This window comes from Hyaena hyaena, unplaced genomic scaffold (genome assembly GCF_003009895.1).
Source record: "Hyaena hyaena isolate Hyena2069 unplaced genomic scaffold, ASM300989v1 scaffold_259, whole genome shotgun sequence".
Taxonomy (NCBI): Eukaryota; Metazoa; Chordata; class Mammalia; order Carnivora; family Hyaenidae; genus Hyaena; species Hyaena hyaena.
Window position 1 is genome coordinate 1,357,933 of NW_024080886.1, and position 10,533 is coordinate 1,368,465.

The 10,533-nt window shown below is 57.7% G+C and overlaps 1 protein-coding gene across 2 annotated transcripts; it reads right to left on the minus strand.

Moving 5' to 3' along the window:
• Positions 1-2,566: 2,566 nt before the first annotated feature.
• On the minus strand, positions 2,567-9,525 carry ASMT (acetylserotonin O-methyltransferase). Of its 2 annotated transcripts, XM_039245295.1 has the most exons (8): positions 9,457-9,525; positions 9,097-9,271; positions 8,263-8,392; positions 6,520-6,588; positions 5,617-5,735; positions 4,372-4,515; positions 3,191-3,313; positions 2,567-2,778 (listed from the first exon to the last, which is right to left on the minus strand). In XM_039245295.1, exons 1-8 carry the CDS (start codon positions 9,523-9,525, stop codon positions 2,567-2,569), a joined length of 1,041 nt encoding a protein of 346 aa, XP_039101226.1. The 2 variants fall into 2 exon arrangements, with proteins under 2 accessions (XP_039101226.1, XP_039101228.1); XM_039245297.1 differs by lacking the exon at positions 4,372-4,515.
• Between the last annotated feature and the right edge of the window lie 1,008 nt (positions 9,526-10,533).

Genomic DNA, 10,533 nt, shown 5'->3' on the forward strand with positions numbered 1-10,533 from the left:
TCTGCAGTCTCGCCTTCAGTGCGCAGGCCGGGGGTGCAACGAGGTCACGTGGCCTGCCCCGAGGTCAGGGGACTGTTGCCCACAAAGCCTAGGAATGGAAATTGCCAACGCTGGGTGCTCCCTGCTTCCTGGGACTTGTGCAGGTTGAGGGTTATCGGCGGGTCGGCTCCTTTCCTGTACAGCCCTGCGGGCGCTAAAAGGACCCTGCCTCCGGAGCTACACCCGGGACTCGGAGACGATCCGCGAGAGCAGAGTGACGCGGATGCTGGGATCAGGGCCCCGCGGCTCACCTCCCCAGGCCTGGCCTCAGCCGGGAACAACTGTGGCTTTAAGCAGACGGGGCACTTGAGCGGGCCACCCGGAAGTCACGGGTCTTCGTTCCCTAAATCCCAGAGCACCGGTCAGTCTGTGGGCCGGGAATTACTTTGGGCCACTCAGCACCCCGATTCAGGGCAGAAGACCGTGTACCTGGTGCTGAACAGGTGACAATTTGGGGAAAACACACACAGAGACACACACACCCACTATTAAAATACTGCAGTTTAATCTAGCACAGGTGACTTTATAGACACAGAACGTAAGCTGGGGGTAGGGGCTGGGATGGGACGGAGAGTTAATGTTTCACGGGGACAGAGCTTCAGTTTGAAGATGAGAAAGTTCTGGACACAAATGGTGGGTCTCCCTGGACAGCAATGTGAATATGTTCCGTGCAACAAAAAAGGCTGAAATGGGGAATTTCATGCTCTGTTTCGCCACACCGAGAAAAATTAAAATAAACCAAGAGAAAAATTGAAATAAATTGCCATGATTATGCTAAGGGAAATAAGTCAGACAGAGAAAGACAAATACCATATGGCCCCACTTCTCCGTGGAATCTAAAAGAAAACAAGCCAAGAGCCAAGGTCATCATCGAATCAGAGAACAGAGTTGTGGCTTTCAGGTATCGGGGTGGGGGGGCGGCTGTGACATGTGTGAAGGGGAAATAAGGTGCAAAGTGCCCGACGTGCAGCCTGTGACATGCACCCGACACGTGTAAGGTGGGGCTCACACAAGCAGAGAGCAGAGGCTGGCTGTCAGGAGCTGACCGGTTGGGGGGAAATGGGGACATGGGGGTCACAGGCCACGAAGGCCCGGGGATGAGTGGAATGAGTCCTGGGGGCTTCCTGTTCAGCGTGGAGATGACAGTGAACCAGACTGTATCGTATACTTGAAAATTGCTGAGAGAGCAGATCTGAAACGTTCCCAGGGACACAAACAAAATGTAACCATGTGAGGCTGAGGCTGCATGGAATCACCTCAGTTCTGGTTGTCAGTTCACAACATGTGTGTGCATCACATTATCATGTTGTGCAGCTGAAACATGTATAATTTTGTCAATTGTAGTGTCAGAAAGCTGGAAATGCAACAGGATGGGAGGGGAGAGAAAATAGAATAGAATCATAGACCAGAATAGAGGCTAGGATATGACAGAATAGGATAGAACTCGAATAGAATAGAACAGGTTGGAATGGAATGGACTGGAATGGAATACAATGGAATAGAATAGAATAGAATAGAATAGAATAGAATAGAATAGAATAGAATAGAATAGAATAGAATAGAATAATATGGGATAGAACAGAATAAAACAGAATAAAACAGAATAAAACAGAATAGAAAGAATTGAATCGAACAGAATAATATGTGATAGAACAGAATTAAACAGAATAGAATAGAACAGAATAGAATTGAATTGAATAGACTAGACTAGAATTGAATTGAATTGAATTGAATTGAACTGAACTGAACAGAATAGAATAATATGGGATAGAACAGAATAAAACAGAACAGGAGAACAGAATCGAATAGAAAGAATGGAATTGAATTGAATTGAATTGAACTGAACAGAATAGAATTGAATTGAATAGACTAGACTAGAGTTGAATTGAACAGAATAGAATAATATGGGATAGAATAGAATAGAATAGAATACAATAGAACAGAATAAAACAGAACAGGATAGAATAGAATAGAATAGAATAGAATAAAATAGAATAGAACAGAATTGAATAGACTAGAATTGAATTGAATTGAATTGAACAGAATAGAATATGAGATAGAACAGAATAAAACAGAACAGGATAGAATACAATAGAATAGAATAGAACAGAACAGAATTGAATTGAATTGAATAGACTAGACCAGACTAGAATTGAATTGAATCGAACAGAATAGAATAATATGGGATAGAATAGAATGAATAGAATAGAAAGAATAGAATAGAATAGAAATAATAGAATAGAATAGAATAGAATAGAATAGAATAGAATAGAATAGAATAGAATAGAAAGAACAGAATAGAGTAGAATAGACCAGGATAGAGTAAAACAGAACAGGGCAGAAGAGAATCGAATAACATAGAACAGAATGGCACAGACTACAACAGAACAAGACAAAACCTACAGTCTGACAGGCAGCCAACCACAGTGCAGCCCCACTCCCTTGTCAGGCCCCCGAAACGAGCAAGCTGAGGGGTTCACCCGTGCGTGGGGGCGCGGGCCCGGGCACCGCTGCAGACGGCCCGGAGCTACCTCCTGGCGAGGATGGCGTCGTAGAGGCCGCCGGTCGCCCTGCACTGCACGGCCCGGAAGCCCGCGGGCGCCAGGAGCGCGGCGTACTGGGCGGGGGTCCTCTCCCGGCCCTCCGTCTGCACCAGCATGTTCAGCGAGTAGAGCTGCGTGGTCAGGGGGCCGCGCCCGTCTGCGTCCAGGAGGCTTTCAATCACCAGGACCCCGCCGCCTGCCGCACGGACGGGCGGCCTGAGCGAGGGACGCGCCGGCCCGAGGGCCCCGCGCGCCCCCCAGCCTGCTGTCCAAGCCCCCAGCCCCTCGGACGCTCCTGACGCTCTGCTGCCCTTACGCCCGCATCGGGGTCCAGCCCTGAGGCCCCCTGGGCACCAGCCAGGCGCGCCCCCGGGAGGAGAAGACCGTGTGCGCAATGCAACCCCCACCCCTGCCCGGCCGCACGGGGGTCCACCCAGGGTCCGCGCGCACCCCGAGCGCCTTGGACGTCCTGCGTGCTGAACTGGGGATCGTGACGCAGCGGGTGTCCGCGCCGCCTGGTCTGCACTACTTAATGCGAATGGGGCCCCGGAGCCGCGGCGCCCTGAGCGGGCTCCATCCAGGTGCGCGCGCGCGGCCCCGGGACCCACCTGGCCTGCACGCGCGCTGGATGCGCGTCAGCAGGTGTGAGCAGCGCTCATCGCTCCAGTCGTGCAGGACGCGCGCCAGGATGTAAAGATCGGCTTCCGGGAGGGGATCTGTGAAGAAATCGCCTACGACACACGCAGGTGGCCTGGGCTCAGCCTGCAGCTCGGTCCCCGGGGAGCAAACCGGCGCCCCAGCTCTTCCCAGCGGGGACCCGACAGCCCAGCGCTGATACACAGGAGTGTCAGCCAAGGGGAGAACATTCTGGAACGGTGTGTGGGGCCCCTCCCCGTCCTTCAGATCTGGAACACGGGTTTATTTGCATCTGCTTCCCTGAGGTCACAGCTCACAGCTCCGAAAGCACTGATGTCAGGGGCGCCTGGGGGGCTCAGTCGGTTGAGCCTCCGACTTCGGCTCAGGTCATGATCTCACGTTTGTGGGTTCGAGCCCCGCGTCGGGCTCTGTGCTGACGGCTCAGAGCCTGGAGCTGCTTCAGATTCTGTGTCTCCCTCTCTCTCTGACCCTCCCCTGCTCACGCCGTCTCTCTCTCTCAGAAATAAAACATTAAAAAAAAAAAAGAGCTAGCGATTTTGGAAGAAACCTTGGACAGCCCTGTGCTGTCCAAATTCTAGGTGGACACAAATTTTGGGGAAACGCCCCGAATCCTCAAAGTGCAGTTCTTCTCCAAGAGGAACTCACTGTAACAACACGGGACAGCTGTTCAGTTTTCCATCCGTCACCAACACGATTCTAAGTTGGGGCGGTTGCTCGCAGGGTGGAGGAAGCCATGCGGACATCTGTCATCGCCTGTCCTCAGCCACCCGGGGACGCGTCCCGTCTCCCCCATGCGCGCTCACGACAGCCTCCCTGAGCCCCTGGGGCGCATCCCCGTCTCCTGTGCACGCGCGCGTCCGCCATCGTGAGCCACCTGGGGCGCGTTCCCGTCTCCCGTGCACGCACACGTGTGCTGTCCCAAGTCCCCTGGGAGCGCTTCCCTGTCTCCCGTGCACGCGCACATCTGCTGTCCTGGGGCGCGTCCCTGTCTCCCGTGCACGCGCGCGCACATCTGCTGTCCTGAGCTCCCTGGCGGCGCGTCCCTGTCTCCCGTGCACGCGCACGTCTGCGGTCCTGAGCCCCTGTGGCGCGTCCCCGTCTCCCCGTGCCCGCGCACAGCACGCACACACACCTTCGCAGAAGCTGATGCGCTCCTCTTCCTCCGGGATCGGGAAGTGCTCCTTGGCCGTCCGGACGACGTCGGGCGTGTCGAAGACGGTGACCCGACACCGAGGGTACCGCGCGGCGCACTGCTTGGCCAGCGCCCCGGAGCCGCCTGCAAGGGGCGCGGAGCGTGTCAGGGGACAGACAGCCTCAGCCCCCCGCGTTCACGGCCCCAGGTCACCTACGAACCCCTGCAGCTACGGGCCCCCAGCTGGGCTGACCGTGACCTTGCCGGAGCCACTCCTTCCGCGCAGCGCCCTTCAAGGCCGCGTCCTACGTGACTCACACGCAGACGCGCCCTGGGGCCCCACGAGCAGCCCGCGCAGCGACCGCCCCGTCCCCGGAGGATTGAGCGCACAGAGACCCCAGAGCCTGCCCAGAGTCACACAGCGACCAGGCTCAGAGGCCACTTCTGAACGAACCGCATCAGCTTTCCCCATCAGGGCGCCCTGCGGGTCTGAGCACCGCGGATCCCCAGCGGCCCCTTGATGCCGTCTGACCGAATCCGGCAGCTCGGCCGAAGCACCGAGCCTCCTGGTCGTCCCTGGGATGCACCGCGGCCGGTCGGGCGGGTCACCGGGGGCCTGGCATCAGCCCAGAACGTGCCCGTGGCACACACGGTGTCGTGAGCCCCTGAGTCCGCATCTCACGGGGGCTCATCCACCAACGCAGCGCCCAGGGGTCGAGGCAAGAGCGTCTGCGTAAAGGGCAGGCAGGGTCACCCTCGGTGCCCACACCCGTCCCTCCCCGGAGCCCCACGTCCTGCCCTGAGGACGTGCATGACGCACACCACCCCTGAGCGTTTTAGGATCCGCCCCGCCCCGCGGCTCGGAGGGGACACGCTCAGGACACGGGCATCCTTCGCATCCGCATCCGCATCAGGACCCCGGGGCCCCAGGAACCTCGCTGGACCCCAGGACCCAGAGCGTGTTTCCGCTGCACCCTCGTCGCACGGAGCGAGCACAGCGTGCGCACGTGCGTGCCGGGTGCAGGGGCGGGATGGGCATCCCGGTGCGCACGGGTTCTCGGCCGCGCCCAGATGCCCCGGGTCCGAAGCACAGAGCGCAGGTCGTGCTCGGGGAGGAGCCGGCCTCCCCCACAGGTGGACGGGACACTTTCTCCCGGACCCTGAAGGGGGTCCCCACGGTCTCCCCTCGCTGCCTCGCAGGCATTGCACGCGGCTCCCACGCACCCCGCCCCGCCCCCCGCTCACCGCCCACGTCGCAGATGAGCCGGAAGGCGGACAGGTCGAAGGCCTCCAGGACCGGTCCCCCGCTGACGCTCCAGACGTCCTGCAGACCCCGCATGAACAGCACACGCTCGCCCTCCGATCTGCACGGAAACCGGCTCGTCAAGGTCAGGCCACAGCCTGCGCGCCCAGCTCGGGCACCCAGTCAGCGCACTGAGCAAGCAGCCGGGGGCCACGGGCTCGCCGCCAAGGCGCGCGTGCGGGCATCCATGTGCGCACGTACAGACACGATGCGTGATGTCAGAAGTCCGGGCTCGGGTGCCCAGAAAGCCCGCCCGGGGGGCACCTGAAGCCACCACGGGCGTCCATTGCCACCGGAATAGGGGCTGTGCTAGTTTGAATTCGGGGAGCTTTGAGGGAGGTCACCGGGTACACGTGGCCTTGGGTAGTGGCCCCAGACAGTGGGATCAGGGGGACACTGGGTAGAAGACCCGGCTGGGAAGCACAGGAGGGGACGGGAGCCACAGCCCCGGCCCATCCTCCCTTCCCGCCCCTTGGCCAACTGGGAAGCCCAGAAACAGCCACCCGGCCGTGCCCAGCTCAGCACTTTGACACCACAGGCCACGGCCACACCGACCCCGTGTTCAGCCTGGAGCCGACCCACGGCCTGGGTAAGTCTGGCCCAAGCGAAGAGCGTGCCTCATCCTCGCACCTCCCTGGCGCTGGGCGGCGAGACCCTCGACGGCAGGGACGGATTCCCACCTCTCCGGAAACTCACCAGCACAGAATCACAACCGCAAAGTCGGCTACTTTTTTGTGTGTTGTTTTGTTTTCACTGGAATATGGGCTTTCTTCTCTTTTGCTCTGTTTGGACCCGGATCCCGCCCTGCGGGGACCTCATGCCCTAAGCGGCGGCCTGTGGGTTACCTGTAGATGGCGGTGAAGAGATCGTCTGAGGGCACCCCGAAGGCCTTCCGGTACTGATTCTTGCCGTCCCTGCAGACAGAAAGGACGCGGTCACTAGGGACCTGACCGCATCGGGGACGCCAGCGGGTGCGCACGGCGGGTGGCACATCCCACCGCCCGTCGCAGAGACATCACACAGGGGACAGGACTCTGTGAGCAGACACGGGCACGGCCCCCTTCTGCTGTGGAAGACATGTGTGTTCGGAGCTGCAGGGCGCACGTGTGGCCCGGCTCTGCCATGAGAGCGACGAACGACAGGATCTGGCGACCCTGCAAAGGGCGGGGGAATGACATGCAGCTGGGCAGGCTGAGTCCAGAGGACTTGTCGGCCACCATCTGGGGACAAAGGCGCCTTTCTGTGCTCCTACCAATGCCTATCAGTGTCTGTCATGTATCTGTATCCATCTATCAATATCTGTGTGTTAATATCTATCAATATCTATCTATACTTATCTATCAATATCCATCTTTTATTGATCTATCTACCTCCGGATCCATCCATTATCTATCTATCATCTATCCACCATCCATCATAGTTATCTATCATCTATCCATTCATCCATCATATCTATCTATCCATCTATCTTTCCTTCCATCCATCATCCATCCATCCATCCAACCACCCATCCATCCATCTATCCATCCATCCTATCTATCTATCTATCTATCTATCTATCTATCTATCTATCTATCTATGTATCCATCCATCCATCTACCCATCCATCCATTGTATCTATGGATCTATGCATCTATCTATCCACCCATTCATCATATTTATCTATCATCTATCGATTCATCCATCATATCTATCATCTATGTATGTATGTATCTATCTGTCTATCATCTATCTTTCCTTCCATCCATCATCCATCCATCCATCCAACCACCCATCCATCCATCTATCCTATCTATCTATCTATCTATCTATCTATCTATCTATCTATCTATCTAATCTATCTATCCATCCATCCATCTACCCATCTATCCATTGTATCTATGGATCTATGCATCTATCTATCCACCCATTCATCATATTTATCTGTCATCTATCCATTCACCCATCATATCTATCTATCTATCTATCTATCTATCTATCTATCTATCTACCTACCTACCTACCTACCTACCTAACTACCTACGTATCCATCCCTACATCTATCCATCATCTATCATATTGATCTATCTAGCTATCCATGCATCCATCCATCCACCCATCCATATATCTATTATCTATGTACCTACCCACCCATCTGTCTCTCCATCTATGTCAGCGGTTCCCACTTGCAGATGATTCTGCCCCCACGAGGCACTTGAAATGTCTGGGGACATGTTTGTATCATCACGATTGGAGACATCATAGCAGCACGTGTGGGAGGAGACCAGGGCGGCTGCTCAACTCCCCGCACGGCCCAGGACGCCCCACCTCAGAGTCTGGTCCAGCCTGAACCATCATGACCCGGGCAGACTCTTATCGTGAGTCCCCTTCCCCGCTTTGCCGAGGGCCTGTCCCTGGGCCCCACTGAAGGCCAAGGGCTTGTTATCAGGACGGATTAGCATGACGTGCATTACACGGGCCGGAACCAGGGGGGTTCTCACGTCTGTTCTGGACCCCAGACCCAGCAGGGTTGTGTTGGATTCAGAGGCCCTGCAAGTGGTCTCTGGGGAGCCCCGGGGCCCCGTCCACGCCGTCGACACCTCGCCCACCTCACGGCCTGGGCCAGGTGGCCCCAGCACAGGTACGTCGTCCTGGCCAGGTAGAGCACCATGTTGCCCTGGCACTTGGGACTGGCCCGGACCAGGTAGGTGCTGGACAGCTCTGTGTTTCGATACACAGCTGCAAAGGAACACAGAGAATGGTTTGGATTCCCGTGTCCGGAGCCCACGCTGCAGCTCTGGGACGAGGCCTGGCTGTGAGCTACCCCTCCCTGCACGTCTGCAAACGGCCAGTCCCATGCCTCAGCCTCCGTCCTTGGTGCCCTGGGCACCCCGCGTTTACGTGACCGACTTCGCAAATCTGCCGTCCGGAAAATGGTCAGAATGAGCAACGTGCGGTTGGAATTTTGAATTTTTGCAAGTGAGGACATTAAAAGGAAAATAAAACGCACCGTCATATTTCATAAAAGAAAAGCCACTTCAACACCAGAGTAGGGACGTCACGTCATAACGAATGGAAACGCTTTAAGTGGATAGATTTCGTTCCATTGACAGTTACTCCCTTGAGGTTTTCCCATCATTTGTCGCTTGCTCACTGGGTACTTTGTGAGGGCACCCATGTCCACACCGGCACGCGGACCACCCCCACCCCCAGAATGCGGTCAGCAAACTACAGCCCGCGCACTAAACGTGGCCCACTGTTTGTGTTTGTAAATAAAGTTTTATTGACACCCAGACAGGCCCGTTCTTTCCCATAAAGCCTCCGGCTGCTGTGAGGGCCCTCGGCTGCTGCAGAGGAATGGCCCCCGCGCTGGAACCACTCATTCTCTGCCCCGCACGGGAAACGCGTGCCGTGTGCATATTGAAAATGCCAAGCGGGCTCACCTTCTCCTCCCCTCGTCTGCACCTGAAGCAGCTTCAGGGACACACAGGTGTCCAGCAGCAGCTGCGTCCCACGGGGACAGGTGCCCAGATGCGCAGCCACCGCCGCCGAGCCCAGGGGCTCCGGGGCCTCGGACAGAAGGTCGAACACGCCCAGCTCACAGGCGGCAAACAGAACCTCGGGAACAAGGGGCCGCGGTGAGCTTCCCGGGACGCACTCTCAGAAGGATGGGGAGGCAGGAGGGATTTCGTGGTCCACACACCTGCCCGTAGCCCCAGACATTGCACACACACACCCCCGAGGAAGGCCCCCTGCCCATTGCACGCACACAGCTCCCCCCAGCGGGGTCCCAGCATGCCTACCTGGGACACCATGAACCCATTTGTGTACTCGGTCAGGAGCCTGTATGCCGCCTCCTCCGGGGAGCTCATGTTCGTCCCACGTCCAGACCCCGGTCCCCGGTTGTGCCAGCTGAGGGGGGGCACGGGTCTGTGAGCAAGCCGGGGGCAGGGGTGGGGCGGCCACTCTGTGCTGCTGCAGGAGCTGCTCACAGGAGGCCCGGGGTGAGCCAAAGCCGGATCAGTCTGGACAATCTCATCAGCCTGATTAAGGGGACGGCAGAGCCTCAGGGCCGTGGCCAGCTCTCCGCTCGGTCCATCTGTCCCTGCTGTGCGCCCCGCCCTGAAAGAGCCTGCACCCCCCGCCCCCCGGCCATCGGCGATGGAGCTGCCCCAAACCAGGTGCTGCCTCATCTGCAGCCGTGATGACCCGTTTTGTGCTTTGTCTGGGGTCTCATTACCTTCCACGGCTGCCTAACCAGGGACCCCACGCCCGGTGCTCTAAAACCAAAGGAACGACCTGTCCCAGCTCTGGAGACCAGTCAGGTTCGGGGGGCAGGACCCCTCAGACCCAGGGGGGGCAGGACCCCTGAGATCAAGGAGGGGCGCGACCCCTGAGATGCCGGGGGCGGGGCTGTGCTCCCTCCTGAGGCCCCAGGGGAGGGTCCTTCCCGCCTCTCCCAGCTCCTGGGGCCCCAGGGTCCCCGGGCTCGTGGCCGCGTCCCCCCGTCTCTGCCTCCGTCTTCACGCGTCTTCTCCCCTGTGTCTGCGTCTCCTCCTCCGTCTCTTACAAGGACAGTGTCATTGGATTCAGGGCCACCCCCCACCCCCCAGGATCCAGAATGACCTCACCTCATATCCTTCACTTACTCACGTCTGCAAACACCCTGTTTGGAAATGAGTTCCCCTCCTGAGACCGCAGACGGGAGGGCCTGTCTCGGGGGTGCGGGCACCAGGTCCCCCCGGTGAGAGGCGGAGGCTCAGCTGCCCTTCTGGGCTCCGCACGTTTGAAACACGGCCTGAAGCCGGGCCCACAGGCAGCACGCCGCTGGTTTTGGACTCTGAACCGGTTTCCCCGGACGCTCTGCTGCCGCTAAACAT

Coding starts and splice junctions, on each gene's coding strand:
- ASMT (XM_039245295.1), bottom strand. CDS start 9,525: ATGAGCTCCCCGGAGGAGGCGGCATACAGGCTCCTGACCGAGTACACA. Junction 5,736..6,519: donor CTCTTCACCGCCATCTACAG/GTAACCCACAGG, acceptor GTTTCCGTGCAG/ATCGGAGGGCGAGCGTGTGC. Junction 4,516..5,616: donor GCTCATCTGCGACGTGGGCG/GTGAGCGGGGGG, acceptor CGCCCCTTGCAG/GCGGCTCCGGGGCGCTGGCC.